At 40.1% G+C, this 19,093-nt stretch overlaps 2 protein-coding genes across 6 annotated transcripts in view; one reads left to right on the top strand and one right to left on the bottom strand.

Moving 5' to 3' along the window:
* LOC117996150 (guanylate cyclase 32E) overlaps positions 1 to 7,789 on the top strand; it is a 56,679-nt gene extending 48,890 nt beyond the window's left edge. For both annotated transcript variants that reach the window (XM_034984153.2, XM_069509275.1), the window contains exons 17-26: positions 327 to 549; positions 1,005 to 1,139; positions 1,816 to 1,928; positions 2,898 to 3,049; positions 3,812 to 3,910; positions 4,396 to 4,540; positions 5,130 to 5,228; positions 5,328 to 5,607; positions 6,173 to 6,281; positions 6,684 to 7,789. In XM_034984153.2, coding sequence (XP_034840044.1) covers positions 327 to 549; positions 1,005 to 1,139; positions 1,816 to 1,928; positions 2,898 to 3,049; positions 3,812 to 3,910; positions 4,396 to 4,540; positions 5,130 to 5,228; positions 5,328 to 5,607; positions 6,173 to 6,281; positions 6,684 to 6,836 — 1,508 coding nt within the window. In that variant the 3' untranslated portion in view covers positions 6,837 to 7,789. The remainder of the gene's footprint in view (positions 1 to 326; positions 550 to 1,004; positions 1,140 to 1,815; positions 1,929 to 2,897; positions 3,050 to 3,811; positions 3,911 to 4,395; positions 4,541 to 5,129; positions 5,229 to 5,327; positions 5,608 to 6,172; positions 6,282 to 6,683) is intronic.
* Positions 7,783 to 19,093, bottom strand: part of LOC117996148 (receptor-type guanylate cyclase Gyc76C-like) — a 33,518-nt gene continuing 22,207 nt past the window's right edge. For 3 of the 4 annotated variants that reach the window (XM_069509272.1, XM_069509274.1, XM_069509273.1), the window contains 9 exons: positions 18,883 to 19,038; positions 18,330 to 18,519; positions 17,070 to 17,210; positions 13,162 to 13,384; positions 12,046 to 12,190; positions 11,313 to 11,515; positions 10,649 to 10,784; positions 8,974 to 9,100; positions 7,783 to 8,405 (listed from right to left, as the gene is read on the bottom strand). In XM_069509272.1, coding sequence (XP_069365373.1) covers positions 7,913 to 8,405; positions 8,974 to 9,100; positions 10,649 to 10,784; positions 11,313 to 11,515; positions 12,046 to 12,190; positions 13,162 to 13,384; positions 17,070 to 17,210; positions 18,330 to 18,519; positions 18,883 to 19,038 — 1,814 coding nt within the window. In that variant the 3' untranslated portion in view covers positions 7,783 to 7,912. The remainder of the gene's footprint in view (positions 8,406 to 8,973; positions 9,101 to 10,648; positions 10,785 to 11,312; positions 11,516 to 12,045; positions 12,191 to 13,161; positions 13,385 to 17,069; positions 17,211 to 18,329; positions 18,520 to 18,882; positions 19,039 to 19,093) is intronic. The other variant, XM_034984150.2, reaches the window with a different exon arrangement.

Genomic DNA, 19,093 nt, shown 5'->3' with positions numbered 1-19,093 from the left:
GTAGGTAGGCACGAGTAAGTACAGTAAGTAGGTACGCGGCAGAAAATAATGTACATCGACCTTTAGAAGGAGATAGCGGATTTGTCGAGCATTGTTGTTGCAGTGTTGAAACCGACAAAACGTGATATAGGTATTAGTGACAGAGAGAACGCTCTACGAAGCCGAAATGTCATTCTAAAAGCAGATGTAGGTACATTATTTTCTGCCGCGTACTGTACTATATTATACGCTTACTTTGAAAGCCCAGCTACTACTCGTAAGCTTTTTTATCTCAGATTTTTCTAATATCAAGCCTTAAAATAAATGTTCCTTATGCTCTACACCAGGTCTAGCGTACTTAGCGCCGGAGCTGCTCCGCTCGGCAGGGTGGGGCAAGGATTGCTTCCCCACGTCCCTGGATGTCCGCAGCGGGTCTGCGGCGGCGGACGTATATGCGTTTGCGCTGCTCTTGTACGAGTTGCACACCCGACGAGGACCGTTTGGAGCTGAAGCCCTGCCTCCGCCGGCGCTCATGCGACGCCTCGCGCATCCCAACCCTGCGCCATACAGGTAGGTATGTGTCTCGCTTTGTGTGTTCTAAGTTCAATAGTTTTTTCTGCATGGACAGACAAAACTCGACGGCAGCAGCACGAACGCGAGTTTCTATATAATATATTTGTTATACAGTAATCGCAAAACAAGTTGTCTATAAGGACTCGTCAAGTTCGGCTGCGATCGCTTTTTGTACAATGCGCAGTCATACCTACTAATGCCTCGTATTCAGATTGGGCTTGGTTTCTGTGGCGTTTGACACGCTGCCGTCGCGTTATGTTTGGCTAGAAACTTACGGTATTTATTGGGCAATGCATGATAGTAATATTACGTAGGTACCAACAGTTAGACATTTGAAAGTCTAAACAAATAGCTATTTGTAAAAAATCCTTTAAATAGGTAAGATGACGATGTACATATTTAAATAAAATATTTATTATAAGTACTTAATGTTCACGTCGGTTCTTATTTAGGCCACCACTGGAGGAACTGTCGGGAAGGTTCGACTGCGTGCGTGAATGCTGCGCCGAGTGTTGGGCCGAGGAGGCTGCTCAGAGACCCGACTTCAAAGTCATACGCACGCGACTTCGACCGCTCCGGAAGGGCATGTATGATGAGCTTACTTTTCTCTTGTCAGTGAAGCAGGAAGCTGTTTCCACCTCTCTCCCTAGCCTAGCTCTCTCTTACATCTCCTTTTAGCTTTTGAACCTAGCCTTCTGCGCTGCACTAATTAAATAATGTAGGAGCCGCGGGGTAGGTCCATACTTCCTAAATATAGCGTACCTGCCTATGCCCACAATAAAAGAATACGCATCTATCTCATACTTATTGCCCTATCTATCAACGTTTCTATGTGATGTCGTAATAGCTAAAATTGACTATTTGTTGACTGAAATAGGTACTTTAACAAACCTTGTGCCTATTTTCATTGTAACTCACATAAACCTTCATTAGGTACACCATAAGTAATAAATGATTTAATAAGTGGTACTAAGTACGTACATGTTTCACGCATTAGTACAAAAAAATCAAAGTAAATAAATTGAAAAGTGTTATTTCTTGTACGACGCGATGGTACGGAACCCTTCGTATGCGAATCGGACTCGCACTTGACGGATTCTTTCGTTCCACAGAGCACCATACATTTTGTTTTCACGGCATCCCGTCAGCGCACCCGGGGCGCTTGCTATGTTATTAGGTCTCTTAAATCGTTCTTTACTTATTTTTGGCTTGTTCTTTAATATTACAAAATTATTAAAATATGCCTATTTTTCATTATTTCAGGAAACCAAACATTTTCGATAACATGATAGCGATGATGGAAAAATATGCAAACAATTTGGAAGCTTTAGTAGATGAGCGAACTGATCAGTTACAAGAAGAAAAGAAAAAAACGGGTAAGTAACATGATACTGTAATAGTAAATTCTTTCGCAGCAGGCAGCAGCACCACTTTATTTTGAAGGTTTTATCGAAACACATGCGTCCTTATTAAGTTTCTTTCGTGCCTAATGGAAAACATCAGATAATGCGTTGCTTGTCGGGGCATCAATAATAATGGCTATTCGCTAAAAGCATTGATATGGGTTGCATGTCCACGTTTTTAGACTGCAAGGTCAGATTACAAACTAAAGTAGGTCTATATTCGCCATTAGCACAATTTGCAGAAAATCATCGGAGTCCATTATTATTATCAATACCTAGGTATCTTAATAAATAATAATCGGCGCAATGTAATGCTATCTTCTTTCATCGGCGAAATGCAGCGAATCTGAAAAAGTTATACCTTTAGGTAACAACTTTTTATATAAAATCGGCTTGCAATAGCAGCCTATAAACGTTTTGCATCGAAGTTTCCATGTCTTAGGGTTTTTATATCGTATAATAGGTAAATAATTAGTAACGTAATTATGATTTATGGCATTATTCAAATTCAATAATTTAGAAGCGTACCTACCTATATATGCTTTTTTTTATTTTATTATTTAATTTTGTTTATTTGAAAGTAATCAACAGCGTAAATACATAATTATTATTTAAATTTAAATCTAGGTATAACAGAAGGCCAAAAGAGATTACTTAAAATTATAATTAAACTATTTTAACAGAATAGAGTTAGAATAAATGTAGGTATATACAATAATAAAATAAAATTACAACAGTGTGTGTATGATTGTTTGTGTTTATGCGTGTGTGTGTGTGCTTATGTGTGTGTGTGAGCGTGTGTGTATGTGTGTGATTTTTATTAGATTTTGTATTTTAGTATTTTGTACTTTTTCTATTAGATTTCTTGATTTCTGTTCAAATATCTTGAACTTATATGATCGAAATCCGCAAATCAAAATGATCACGTGCATATATGTTTAGAGGCGTTGCTGGAGGAAATGCTGCCCGCGCCCGTCGCGGAGCAGCTGAAGCGCGGGCGGCGCGTGCTGCCCGAGAGCTACGACGCCGTCACCATCTACTTCAGCGACATCGTCGGCTTCACCGCCATGTCTGCGGAGAGCACGCCTCTGCAGGTCGGATTATACAATCACATAAAACGATAAAATGAATGACTCAACTCAAACCGTTTTCAATATAACGTACAGTAGCCGGCAAGAAATGTTGTACATCCACCTTTAGAATGAGATTTCGGCTTTGTAGAGCGTTGTCTCTGTCACTCATACCTATGTTAGTTCAACGACAGAGACAACGCTTTACGAAACCGCTATCTCTTTCTAAAGGTCGATGTACAATATTTTCTGCCACGTACTGTAGTTATATCTATCAACTCGTCTACATGTACTGGAAAACCCAAATCGACTCGATACCTAATAAGAAAGGAATTTTATTCCACCTGAAGAAAGCCGGGAGCGGGACGCGCAGCTAGTGCTCTGGTGATCTACCTACGAGTAGGTACTTGGGTACTTACCTAGTATCATAACTCTATGGTACTTATGAAGAAAAATCATAGAAAAATCAAGTCTGAAAAACGCAGCACGACAATGTTTGACCCGATTAGTCCAAAAAATTACTCGATCTGAAAATAAATGTCACGATAATAAATGACACGACAATATTGTAACTCGTATGTAGGTATATTATTAGATACAGGTCTACCTATATCTATTCCATTCCAAGAAATATATAAGGTACTCTCTAACAAGAGCTATACCTATAGTACCTACCTATTCCTAACGAGTTTATTCAGCTGGACACTTGTCAACTTTCGTGACGAAACCTATTGATAAGTTAAACTTTTTTATTCATAATAAAACTTATTTATTTAAAAATTGCAGGTTGTGGATTTTCTCAATGATCTCTATACGTGTTTCGATTCAATATTAGAAAATTTTGACGTTTACAAAGTGGAAACGATAGGCGACGCCTACATGGTGGTGAGTATCCCATGAATATTTCATTTTGAAAGCAAATACGAGTCACCCACATGAAAAGGTTCTTTCTGCCCAGATATTATGTGGATGTCTTGACTTGTTTTATCTTCAAATGGCCAACTGTTAACATGATTGATGTATGAATAGATCACGTTTATAACACAGAATGAGTTGGTAGATTCTGGAAAGTAGGTACCGTGCAAGTGTAAGTCAGACTTGAAAGAAACACTAATAGTACCATTTGCTTGAATTAATTTGAATAATTTAAAAAAAAATGTTTATGTAGGATAATCGTAGCTTTAGTTTTAAGTTCGTGTAATAATGATCATAAGTATATTTTACAAATCCAACAACCGACCATCAAAAAGTGTAATTACCTATTTTGAATAAATTATTTGAATTTTTAATTGAATTGCTTAACACAGTAGCTATTATTTATTGTTATTAATGAATAATTCATTAGGAAACTTCAAACTTGTCTCGTGCAGGTATCGGGTCTGCCCATCCGCAATGGAATCCTCCACGCGGGCGAGGTGGCGTCCATGGCACTAGCGCTGCTGTCCGCCACGCGCGCTTTCCGCGTGCGACACAGACCGGACCACCGCCTGCTGCTGCGCGTCGGGATACACTCCGGTAAACCCATCAACATCATCTCAACCCATCTTTGGTCTATTACCTCAGTAATAGACCAAAGATGAGTCTGAGAGGAGTCCCGTGCTCACACGGGACTCCTCTCAGAATGAGAACGTTCTAGGCCACGCTGGCCAAGTACCTACGGATTAGCAGACTTCATACACCTTTGAGAACATTAGATCCGGAAAACTCTCAAGCTGCACGTTTCCTCACGATGTTTTTCTTCACCGTTAAAGCAAGTAATATTTCACACTTGTCTTAAAATATTACGATCCCAACGCCGTATAACACATAAAATCTCAGAATTTATCTTAAATATGCCGGTTTTCGTACCACATTTTCCTGTGGTGAAAAGCACGTCATTTTTTAACGAAAACCTAATAAAAAGGCACATTCTCGTCACATCATCGGACCCACGACCAAGCGGTTGATAACGTTTCATACTCTTTAACTACAACGGTGACATGGGCTTTTTATGTAATAAATTATGAGAATTAATTAGCACAAAAACAAATTAATTTGCGTAGCAGTGAAAAATCATCTTTTTCGTGTCCTTAAATACAAAACAGCAATTTATTTCTTTCATTAGGTCCAGTATGCGCGGGTGTCGTAGGCCTGAAGATGCCTAGGTACTGTCTGTTCGGCGATACCGTTAACACTGCCAGTCGCTTTGAATCGACAGGAGCTCGTAAGTATTTAATTTAGTTGGATCAATTTTTAACCATGAAATTCCGACATAAAAATTTAAGTGACTGAGAACATTAAACATGTGTGTGTATAATTCCAGCTTTAAAAATCCACTGCAGTGGCACATGCAAGGCGTACCTTGACCAACTGGGTGGGTACATTCTAGAAGAGCGAGGAATAGTGTCTATGAAAGGCAAGCGCGATCAGGTGACGTGGTGGTTACGCGGGGAGGAGCCGAGTGCGGCGGCCGCGCGGGCGAGGAGGCGGGCTCATACCAAGGGCTTACCGCCTGCGGATACGAAGGACCCTCAGGACCGACGCGGGCAACGCAGCTCCTTGAAGACCAGGAGTTGGAAAAACCAAATGGGAGGATTACACAGGTAAGAAATTCTCTCAGTAGATTTTATGTCTACGGCGGAAACATTCTAGAAGATGAGGAAAAGGGATCTACGAAAGACAAGCGCAACCAGGTGCCGTGGTGGTTATGCGGGGAGGAGGCAAGTGTGGCTGCTGCGCGGGCGGGGAAGCGGGCTTATGCCAAACGCCTGCCGACCGCGGACACGAGGGACCCTCAGGACCGACGCGGTCACCGCAGCTCGTTGAAGACCAGGAGTTTGAAAAACCGAATGGTTTTCAAGTCCAAAACACATTTGGTTTTGGACTTGAAGAAGAGTTAGGATAGTAGTGGTGGTAATGCTCGGTACAGTTTGATGTTATTTAACCACAGCGCACCAGATCTGAGTCAATTTGAGTCTGAGAAATAGGCCTAGCTGGGAGTTAAACCCCACTTACGAGTTTACGGCCACAGAGCACCATCATTGGGACTTGGCAGTTGAGCCAGAAAGGTCGTCATTTCTAAAATAGATTGGTTATGGTATATGATTCAAAACCAATCGATTTCATAACTTATGAAATAAAAAAATATAAAAAATTCTCCTTTTGCAGATGTTGCAGTTTAGAATCTCCAAAGAAACTTAGATTTGCATCGGGAAACCATTTAGAATCATACACAGATAACGTTTTACATCATCGAAGCGACGAATATTTAATGGAAGTAAGTTTTACCACAACATCTATTGAATTTACCTTGCATCTCCACCCAGGATATGTGAAGATGAGAAGTAACTTATCCCTTTTCTTTTTTTATTAAAATATTTTTTACAAGAGATACCTAAGTACGGAGATTTGAAAATAAAGCTAACCTGTTAGTGAATTTAAAGAAAGAAAAACGATAAATTTCGCATTCGCCCACATGCATGGTAAAAAAGGAAAGTTTAGAGGTCCATTAAATTATAAGTTTCGCAAAATGATAAATAACTAGATGATGCCCGCAACTTCGTCCGCGTGGATTTAGGTTTTTAAAAATCCCATGGGAACTCTTTGATTTTCCGGGATAAAAAGTAAAACCTATGCAGAATTTGCCTTGCATGGAATACATGATATAGTACGTTCGCAGGTAGTGGGTGAGGCTCAGCGGCCGGAGCTGCTGGAAGCGCCGCTGCGGGAGCACGCCAGCGTGTCGTGCCCCATCATCGAGCAGCGCTGCGACGTCCGCCTCGTGGTCAACGGCCACGACCCCGCCGGCATACCGCTGCTCGCCGATGCGTAGTGTCTTACGTTACTCCGTGGCCGTATCTAGACGAGCGGCCTAAAGGGGCAAACACTGAGTTTGGCAAGGGGCAGTCACTCATACGTATGTGAAGTTTTGTCGGTCTCAGCGACAGAGAAAGCTGTACGAAACCGCTATCTCTTTCTAAAGATCGATGTACAATATTTCTTGCCAGCTATTTGTCTGTAGCTTCAAATATCAACCTGCGTATGTTCTGTATTCGCACACCAACTTGCACTCCACGCATCTTCAACACTATTTGAAACTATGCCTCAGTATCGACAAGAATTTGGCCGCGTGAATTTTCTTGTAGCGGCGTGTAGAAGATTTGCAGTCATTTACAAGAATTATTGAAGATGCGCGTACTTGATACCCCACTTAATATTTTGACGTGCAATTTAAGAATAATCGTTATATTTGTATTATTATAAAACAAAAACAAAACGCTGACCTTATTTACTGCGGCGTTGTATTTAATTTACGTATTTATGACAAGACAACCGATTTTGCTAACAAACCAGCTCGAAGTGATGTGATTTTCACTTTCCAGAGAACTGGAGAATCGGGGTAGGCAAAAATATAACAGTAGAGAGAAATAGATTTGCAACCCAGGCCGGCTCAGAGTTACTTGCGTCCACGTCCACTAGTCAAACCCCGTCCGGATTACGATTTGTGAATTATATTTATGTGAATATTTGTGTTAATTATAGCAAGTATAGATAACCATGTCAACGTCGATGTGAGCGAATTAATGATACTTAATTTATAAAAATGTTAAAAACTTACTTAAATTAATAAAGTACCTATTTATAATAAAATATAAGCACTATAGACATTAACTGAATTCAGGCCGACATACATAACGCGAGAGTTACGCGTTATAGATGTCGCAGGAACCGTTCGGTAGCGCTAAAGTGATCTACGTCAGTATTATTAAGAGACCATGTTCAATAGAAATTATTTAATAACATTAAACTCTTATTTCACAATTGACGGTAACATCGTTTTACTTACACATATTATTTACAAGAGCATTTCATATACATATATCGCAATATACACGAGGGGGGGGCCGCTCACACGGCGGACTCGCGGTCGAGCAGGTGTGGCGCGCGGCGCAGCGACGAGGACGTGCTGCGAGCGCCGCCGCCGAAGATGCCCAGCAGCCACGAGCGGATCGCGAAGCGCGGCGTCTTGGCGCCGCCCTTGGCGTCCGCCACGTTCTCAAGCGAGCGCCACTTCTTGTAGAACTCGATGTAGTCGGAGTCGGGCACCTTGCGCTTGACGCGCTCGAGCTTGTTGCACAGGCTCGCCTTGCGCAGCAGCGGGCTGTCCTCGTCGTGGCGCGGCTCGTCGGGCGGCGCCAGCGCCGTGCCGTTGAACAGCGCCGCCGACACCGTGGCGATGGCCACGTCCGCGTCCAGCGAGCGCGTAGTGTTCTGGCGCCGCAGCCGCGCGCGCGCGCCCAGCGCGTCCAGCGAGCGCGCCGGCCGCAGCGCGCCACCCTCGTCGCCCGCGCCGCCCAGCGCCGAGCACGCCGTCGACGACGCGATCGAGCTCAGCGCACGTCTGACAAACCATTCAATGTGATAAAGCTCTTACTTTCGAATGCTGCTTATGCCGGCTTATGAAGATACGCATGAAAGACTTGTAAGGCGGAGTCTTGGAGGCGTAATCAAACACGGAGCGTTGGGTTAATATTGCCTTTATTATAGTGGTTACATGCCTTATATTCTTACCAGACTGCTAAAATTCTTCCTTTTGGCTTTGCCGTAGTCGGGTAAAAAACTAATAATATGATACCAGTCTGATATAATCCCACCAACATCGGACCGTCGAATCATAATAAAATTAGAGTAAAATAGAGCTAAAAATCTTGTTTTAAAGTCGAAAATTCAGTACTACAGATTTTAATTTCGTAAGGTTACCCGCTTGGAACGCCGCGCTGTTTGTAGTATGGATGAACTCGAGCTTTAAAATAAGGCAGTAGTCCGATTCACTTTACCGCTGAAGTGTTTGACGCTCGAATTCTATCAACGTTGGTGAGGTGCAATATCTCATACTAAGCACACTGACTTCATAAATGTGTTACATTCTCCACAAGACATGCATTAATAGTGAGGTAAAGGGAAATCACCTGGTTTGTGTAGCGTGCAGCGCGCGGCGTGCTAGCGGCTCGTCGGGCGCGGGCAGCGACGCACCGCTGTGCAGGCGCTGCCGGATGCCGCCGCTGCCGCTGCCCGAGCGGCCCTCGCTCCTCATCTCTAGCCAACCAACACCACCAATTGACGACTTGTTACGTTACAACATGGTGCGTAGTAAAGCCACTCCGGAAAATATTACGTAAAACTAATCTCTACAAAACCGATGGAACGTCTAAAGGTCGATAAACATTATTTTCTGCCGCGTACTGTATTTATTTTAATGTATAACCTTTAAAAAAAAAAAACTTTATTTCATGTAAGCACAGCTTGTGCCACTTACGCTTGATTTTCTCCATTTCTGATATTATGTTACGGCAATATGTAAACAAAATCATTATATAGGATTAGTAAATAAGAGAGCCTGGCGAAAGTTGGCACTATATACCAAATTGTAACGTAAAAGCAACTTCTCAAAACCCACAGTCCATGCAGATAGTTTATGTTGTGTTGGACAAAAACATGGGTCTCACGCCAAAACAACTTACAACCCTATTGTGTACAAAACAACTTACAACCCTATTGTGTAAGTACCTTGACTAAATTATTTCAATGTTTTTATTATTGCTATCAATTTACAAATACATATCTGATATGACTTACTATAAAAAAAAAACAATTTTTGTAAATCCGCACCGAGGGTTCCGAACTAAAATCATTTTTTCTACATTTTGCACGATAAATCAGAAATTATTATGCATAAAAATAAATAAAATCTGTTTTAGAATGTACAGTTAAAGCCCTTTCATATAATATCCCACTTGGTATATTATTAATCTTACTTTGAAAGTTGAAAATACTAATATTATTTTTGTTCATGAACACATTTTAATTTTTAGGGTTCCGTACCTCAAAAGGAAAAACGGAACCCTTATAGGATCACTTTGTTGTCTGTCTGTCTGTCAAGAAACCTACAGGGTACTTCCCGTTGACCTAGAATCATGAAATTTGGCAGGTAGGTAGATCTTATAGCTGACATTTGGGGAAAAATCTGAAAACAGTGAATTTAGGGTTAGATCACACGAAAAAAATTAAATTGTGGTCATGAACTAATAATTAATATTTTCAACTTTCGTAGTGAGTGACTATATCAAGTGGGATATCATATGAAAGGTCTTCACCTGTACATTCTAAAACAGATTTTTATTTATTTTTATGCATCATAGTTTTTGAATTATCGTGTAAAATATCGAAAAAATACGACTGTAGTACGGAACCCTCATTGCGCGAGCCTGACTCGCACTTGGCCGGTTTTTTTTTGTGATGTGACCACAAATTCACAGTTTTCGGGATTTTTCCCCTTACGTGTGCTATAAGACCTACCTATCTGCCAAATTTCATGATTCTAGGTCAACAGGAAGTACCCTATAGGTTTCTGACATACACGATAGGCAGACAGACAACAAAGTGATCCTATAAGGGTTCCTTTTTTCCTTTTGAGGTACGGAACTCTAAAAATACAGCCATGCTAAAGTAACAAACTTGTGCATGCTAAAATCAAAACGTACACATATCAATTCATTAAAGTTTTCGCCCAAAAAATCACGGAATGCATGTAGCAAATTTAAAAATCATCACAAAGTAGTATTTTCGCAACTGAGATAAACATACCTGATATAGATGGATGCCTAGAGTCAGTCAATCTTGGACTTCGCCGCGGCCGACAGAACAGCGGGCGTTCCTCTCCCTCTACCGGCCTCTTCTGAATCGCCTTCTCAGTCGCACCAACCAGCCAATATGTTTGGAGCTAGAAAAACATTGCTTACTTATAAATTTTGCAAGTGAACAAGTTGAACATGCCTAACGTCGTCATGCTACAAATATCTTGAATAACCTCACACACCTATCTTTACTTAGTACTGGCACAGTTCACGACAGTTAGGGAACTTGTAACCCCCTGTTCCCACTTGTCGTTGGTCGTTGGTCGCTTGATGTTCCAGTGGCAGTTACATTTTGACACAAAATCGGTTTTCGACAAGTGTGAATCGTTTCATATAAAATGTTCTGTTCTGAACATCCGATTTAAATCTGGGCTCGATAAACGACAAGTGGCAACGGAGGGTAACAAAACGGCTGCCAGTGACGTTGAAGCCGTCAAATGTACATTGACGCTAGGTAGCCTATGAATGGCCCATTTTTCTTTGATTTCACGTCACCCATAACCTAGTATTTGATATATCGTCTATTCAGGATCAAACTGATAGTTCCCTCAATCTAGTTCACACTCTGGTACTGGCGTAGGAAATACGGTAAGTGGATGGATATGGCAACGTACCTGGCCCTTTCCCTTGATGGGAATGGTGCCTCTGGGTTCGACGATGTACCCCCCTAGCTTGTCGAGCGCCTGCTTGCAGCTGGGCGAGATGTGGATACGCAGCGGCTCCCCGTTGGACTCCATACGCGACGCCGTGTTCACGGTGTCGCCGAACAGGCAGTAGCGCGGCATTGTCAGCCCCACCACCCCGGCCACTACCGCGCCTGCCAATCGAAGCACAATAATTTATATTATGTAACACGACGATTGAAATTAGGTGGATTCATTCGGATCGCGGAGTGAGACACAAGCTAAAAGCTGGTAATGAAATGACAGTATGGCGTCTACTAACTAGAATAGGCGCGAGGGCAACTACCTGCTCCAAGCCCCTTACAATGGGCTGCAACCCCGCACCCCAGGAGTCTGAACCTTTTAACTTGCTACATATATAAATCTAGGTACATTTATGCCTCAATAACTGGGATAAGCTCAGTTTTGAACCTCAATTCCAAAACCTTCCAAACCTCCAGTCCGGATTCACTTGGCCACGTGATGCGAGATATCACCGCTTTGCCAGTACGTAGACATAGAAATAGAAAGTTTTTTACTGAAATAAACTTTTAAGTGCCCCTATGAATGATAGAATACCCCCTACTGAGAGAAACGCAGCGGTTCTTCATCCCAAATATACAATTCGATTTGATGTTTTTGTAACTGAAAATGTTTTAAGTTCAATTTGCTTAATAAGTCTTACCAGTATGTATTCCTATCCTTAGTTTTAACATCTCGTTGGGCCTGTGCGATATTTTGTGACTCTTGGCAGCGTTGAGGAGCTCCAGCGCCATCGACGCGATTTCACCCACGTGTCTATCATTATTTCTAATTGGCAGGCCAGATACCTTGAATAATAAATATTCTATTAAAAATGAATTACTGAATGTGTTGCTGATCGCAAATGTCGAGAACAGCTGAACCGATTTCGCTATTTCTTTTTCATAATATTCCTTGAAGTACGGGGATGGTTCTTACAGAGAGAAATTTTTAAAAAAATCCTGAAAACGAATCGACTGTTAGGCGGTACGAAGTTCGCCGGGGCAGCTAGTTAATAATAATCAAGACAATTTCAATTCTTCATAAGGCCACCGAACACCTGTAAGTTTTAATCACGTAACTTACAGTAGCCGGCAGGAAATATTGTACATCGACCTTTAGAAAGAGGTTTCGTAGAGCGTTGTGTCTGTAGGTATGCCTATTGCCTATGTAACGTTTTGTCGGTCTCAACGACAGAGTAAATTACAGGTGTAATCGCGGCCATACATAAGTGCATTTTAAAATCCATACTAATATTATAAATGTGGAAGTGTGTCTGCCTGTCTGTCTGTCCCAGCTTTTCACGGCCCATCTGTTTAAATGTTTTGACACCACACTACTGACTATAATAGTGTTTGTTTAAAAAAAACATTCGAAATTCAATTCGAAAACATAGTTTTGTTTGTGATTGGTTGGCGCCTCAAAATGGTTAACGCCTACTGAGATTTTTGTCATTTGTATGCGATTACATAACAGAGAGAGCGCTATACTAACTTCATTCCGTGGATAGAAAAGAGTATACTCGGCGGTGATGTTATTACCAAAAATAATTGTATAACGCTTAAAATTTGACTTCTCACGCGCCTTTTAACTTTTTGTGTCAAATTTCATGTCAAAAGTACGATTTTAGTCCTTATTTTAAAGGTGAACCGTACTTTTGACATGACAGTTGACCCATAGAGTTAAAATGGCGCATGAGGACTCATTTTGTACGGACTATAAACAACACCCCAGTGGTGTCGTAGACAATACAATAATGTGTTTTTCGCTTCATACGTACCACCATATAAGCATCTCCGATAGTTTCCACTTTATACACGTCATAGCCTCTGATTATCCTATCGAAGACCGTGTACAGGTCGTTGAGGAAATTGACCACCTGCAACGGCGTACTTTCCGCTGACATGGCCGTGAAGCCGACGATATCGCTGAAGTAGATCGTCACCGAGTCGAACGACTCCGGCTCCACTCCCTCGCCCGTCGTCAACCTTCGGGCGACTGACCTACAACAACAACTTGCCTGTACACTAGATGCGTCAGTAGCGAAGTGCATCCCCCCTTGAAGTCCAAATAACTGGAATACGTGACGGAGTTACGTTGTCTTTTTACTAGTATCAACAAAAGTAACGATCAACTTTTTCGTATCTAAAGATATGGTGCGGACAAAAAAAATTGTATCAATACTGTGAGAAATTTTAAAACATAGACTATCTTAACGTAAGCTAAAATTAACGTTAAAGTACAGTTACATGACAGGCGGTTTAAGTTACGTTAAAGTGTGACCGTAAATAAAAGCAAAATGATTGCACAACAGCACAAGTCAGGAAATGTTAATTTCATGGAGGTTTGAATACTAACTTGTGCACTGTGCAACCCACTTTGGTTTTTATTGATAGGCAAGTTTAAAACTAATCATAACCTAACTTCAACCACCTGTAATGCAGCTGTACCCAAAAGGCGCCAATACCTAACTTCAATTGAATTAAAGTTAGGTATGAAATTCAATTAAACAATAATAAGGTGTTATTACTGAGTTACACTACAATTTAAAAATAATTTTTTAAAAACTCATGCTTAACTAACCACCGCCGATGAATACAAAAAACAATATACATTATAATAATTACCTACTGTTTAAACAATTGTTTACAAATTTACACTACTATTAAGTACATATTTTTGAGATAACTCTGTATGTACACTACATGAGAAGCAAACTATAAAAATTGCAATAATAAAACAATATACACTATAAATAAATAAATACTTAAAAATATAAAATTTACAACTTTAATATTCTCAAAACATGCTTTCTATGGTTAATCATCTAAAACAACTGGAGAAACGTGAGAACTAAACACTATTATACTCAATCGCATCGCACAAGCCAAAAATTTTACCAACACCGATTAAATTGCGCAATGCTAAACCACCACAAGACCCAAAGCAAGCTCTTAAGCTTGAAACATACACGACGAGGGACGGCAGTGCGACACGATGGCTCCGTGTCTAACGCGACTCTTAGTAGTTATAAAACAAAGAACTGAATGAAGGCTTTGCGAGGCGCATAAAGGCCGAGCTCCTGCAGTGGTGGCGTGCTTCATACAGTCCCTTGTAATACACATCGTAGCTTAGATACGCGTCAGTTCAGTTTGACGTTTTGCCTTGCAGTTTTCGTCGCGTCACGCGTTGTGTCTGTTTAAGCCTTAATAGATTGTTAGATAACCGCATCACATCACTGATGATAAGCGATGTTTCGGCCCCCGCAGCGTAAGACAAACCGTTTTAACTACAATCACCAGTAGAGAGTTAATTACCTCAAGACATTTTCACGACATTTCTATAATGGATTCAACCCCCACATCTGGAAAAGAACACAAGTACAACAAAGTGAATACAATTACAATTTTTTTCCTTTTGATACATTATGATGAGCAAGTACTGCTTTACATCAAGTCCGTGTCCATGGATTAGATCAAATCGAGCTGTTAGAAAAGAACAATATGTGTTGAATTTTTTCCCTTCGCATCATCCCGATGCCAACCGTGAATAAAAAAGTGCACAATTAGTATATTTACAAATTATAACGTAATGTCAAAAAATAAATTTGTCTATTACAATGAAACGAGCCTAAACTATTATGCCGACAATTTTTCGCTTGTTATGTATATCTCATGGCTCGAAAGTCCGTAGGAAATTTTGAAAAGATACCAAATAAAATCTGACAAATTGTAAGGTAGTTTATTACCTATAGCCATTAAACCTGCCAGGCGGAACGCGATGGGTTCGCGAGTTAAGACTGAAAGTTAAATAAAGGCTGATATTAACATATTCAAATATGTATCTTAGTAAACATAAAAACAAAGTGGTAGGAGATTTTGCTGACCGCGGTGGATTTGCGAGTTGAGATTTTAAAAAGTTAACGATAAAAACTGACATATTTAAATATGTATTAAAACTAAGTGCTGCGATTCTGCAGGGACCTCATAGGAGTTAGGCGTGTTTAGACTTGTTTTCGAGAAAATTCCAAAAGGTACTTTATAAACAATGTAAGTTACATTACGTAACTTCACAAAACGTCCTGTTTCATGGCAATGTGTTGGATGGTGTTATTACAATAAACGACTCTTATTACCTCACCAAGCAGTTACGCATAAAATTTTAAAACTGAGCCCATAGTCTGCACCATAGCAGACACCTGACAGGTTTATTTGGCATAATCAGGCAACAGAACTGCCATACTAACTTGCAGATTTTATCAAACATCTCACATTATAGATCACTAATATTATGTCTTCTATGATGTACCCCTTGTATGTTATGTCTGCACATTGTTTTTAAATATCATCAATTATTGTTGAACTATCCAGTTATAAATACATTGTTATGTTGATACATATGAAATATGAAAGTTGCATGTCAGATACGCTTTCTATTTCTACTATTTCATAAGAGTATAATATCCAATAGTTAGCGTCGAGTAATAATTTTAAAAAGTTCAATTCAAGTACCTACATATTTCTTATATTTCCTTTCTGTTCTTTTTTGTGTCTACTTGTGTGTCCAAAAGATGACTGATAGAAAATGCTAATGTCTTTAATACGCCTGCTTTACTTTTGTTTTGTACAACAAAGTTTAAAAAAGTCGAATGATACTTATAACGATTTGCCGCAGCGTGGTTGAGATCTCACTCCCACTCGTACGAAATCAAATCAGAGAATGGAGGGAGATGAGTGGACTGAATGTAAACCAGTACGCCCACCACTGTCAGTCAGCCAGTGCGATGCGGCTTGTTGTATTTGCGTTTTCCGTATCTGTTCTTACATTTACTAGTTACAACAACGTTACGTACCTTCATTAGTCACGATAATTTCACCTTGCTTATAATTATATGCATTCTCCATTAAGTAACATGCAAACACCCATAATATTAATACAAGAACACAATAAACCGGGTGTTTTATTTCTTTGGGACACTAGGATAAGATGCAAACACATTACAGTATTGTGGGTGTTGCGACGCAACTGAAGGCGATCGAAATCATACATTTAAAGAAGTGTTCAGATGGTCGTTTGATAATACAAAATATCCGGCCACAAGAAATTTTATTTCAAAAATTATACGACCGCAAGTTATTAGCTTTTAAAATTTGTCAATCTGATAAGGTTAAACTTTTGTATTGGTTTAGTCAGTCGCCTGATCGCGTTGCAACACACTACAACACAGTTATGTGTTCGCACCTTTAGGCGTAGATTATAAAGAAGTGGCGAGCGCCAGAGGCGTGACGTGGTATTTCTCCTCCATTATTAGTAGTACACAGAGGAAATTTTGCAGGCAGCGCAAATCTTCAATGAATGTATAATATGTTTTGTCCACACTAAGTCTGTGCCGACTGCTACTTCCATATACACCACGCTTTACACCAGAGGACGTGTGGCCTTTGCTTTTTTAATTTAAAAAAAAATCGAATTTTCATAACACATTCATCGGGCAGTATTATTGATATCCCGAAATGTATATTATAAAAACGGCATTTGCATGTAACTAGTAAGAGGGTTATACATTGAAAACATACACGTTAATGAAGCCACATCGAAATGTTATTAGGAGACATTAATAACTTTGTGTCTGGACATATCTAACATTACCTACAAGTAAATACATTTTTCTATAGATATATCACTTACTTTGGTAGCATTCTATGTAGTAAATCTTCCGTCTTCTGTTTCTCTTCGATCAATAGCCTCGTTCTCTCATTGACTAGTTCTTCTAAATTATTAGCGTATTTCTCCATCATATCCATCATTTGGTCCATAATATTCCTTGACCTATTCATAATAATAAACAATATAAGAAATAGAGTTTAAAAAATACTTTTGTCTCTTTTTACATCAGTCAAAAATAAAGAAAATGCCATGCAAGTCGTGTCAAAGAAAGTATAAAATGGGTCATTCGCAATGTTATCTAATTTGAAAATCTTGAAATGTAACTTTCACATTAAAATATAAAGCTCTGGTCTTACAATGTAGCGTCAGCAGCGCAACAGTACTAAATACTGAGTGTGTAAATAAATACCTTATTCTTACATGAAAATATGAATTAAATAAAATCGTAACATATCAGCAGGTTAAACCATACACACCACTACTACACGCCAATTGGCAATTTAATAAGCTATATGTCTAATTTAAATATTTTAAGTAGGTATGCAAGTACACCTGTAAGTTTTCACGTAAGTAGCTGACGTAATTAATTGACAGATTTACTAATGTAAATGTACTTATAAGCGTGTTTACATTAGTAAATTTGTCGTAAGTTACTCATGCAGTAAGCATACGTGTATCCGCGGCCTAAGACTGCGATTACACCTGTAAGTTTTACTCACGTAAGTAGCTTTCGTAATTAATCGACAACAAATTCACTAGGTAAATGTACTTATAAAAGTGTTTACATAAGTAAATTTGTCGTAAGTTAATCACGCAAGCTACTTACGTGAGTAAAACTTACAGGTGTATCTGCGACCTTAGTTTATTTTCAACTGAGGACTTGTTTCTTCAATTATTGTCAGTTTAGCTTAGACTTGTCATAACATCCACGTCGGGCACAAAGTAAAGTACAAAACAGAGAGTTCCATTCACAAGTACCATACCAGGATATGCAGTCGTGTTTAACGGCGATCACCAACATGTGGTCAACAAAACATGGCAAAAAACCCAAGGTACTCGCAAGTAAGCTGCGGATCCCATCGCTGGCTTCGTAACATTCTTCCACTCGTACCATCTTAGTTATTTGTGGCTGCGACAACACAACTTCAGACAGCTGCAGAGAGGTCAATCAAACACGACTGATGTTATTATATGTATAGGCACGTGTGTTCGGCCTCGCGCCCACCCTTGCTACGCTTCATATACCTAGATTATATGCAATGGAGAAGTAAAGACACGTACTTGCCGGACTTCAGCTTCTTGAGCCTGCTACGCACGGTGGGGAAGTCTGGGCGCGCGGCGGGGTCCTCGGCCCAGCAGTCGCGCATGACTTGCAGACAGTAGTCGTCAACGACGCCCTCCAGCGCGCGCGTGTCCGGCCGCAGGGGCTCCTCGCCCTCGCGCTTGCCGCGCTTCACTCGCTCCACTATATCTGAGGAATGGTTACGATTTTACCAAAAATGCTCATACAGTACCCGACAGTAGATATTACACATCGAACTTTAGAAATAAATCGGCATCTTCGGCTTGGTAGAGCATTGTCTTTGTCCCTCATACTCATGTGAGGTGTTCTTGATTCTCAAAGACAGACGGAGACGACGCTCTACGAAACTAAAGTTGTCGATTATCTCTTTCCAAAGCTTGATGTGTATTATGTAATATTTACTGCCAGGTACTGTAAAATGTATATAAAAGGAGATACTCACTATTTCAAGCTCATTTATTATGAAAATAGTTTTTTTGAACTTCAAAAATATTTAAGTATATTATACTAATACCTAATAATAATATCTACCTTTTGGTTCAGTTGTGATACCAAAGGGTCCCCTTCTGGCAATTATTTCGTAGAGTATGATACCAAACGCATATACATCTCCTTTCTGCGTTCCACCAACAAATCCATTTGGATCATCTAGCTGTCTTAATAATTCAGGAGACTTCCACAGTAAACCTAAAAAAAAAGATAGAACCTCAACACTGACAAAAAATAAGTTATTCTAAAACTT

This window comes from Maniola hyperantus, chromosome 3 (genome assembly GCF_902806685.2).
Source record: "Maniola hyperantus chromosome 3, iAphHyp1.2, whole genome shotgun sequence".
NCBI lineage: Eukaryota > Metazoa > Arthropoda > Insecta > Lepidoptera > Nymphalidae > Maniola > Maniola hyperantus.
This window is presented reverse-complemented; position numbering and strand designations above follow the sequence as displayed.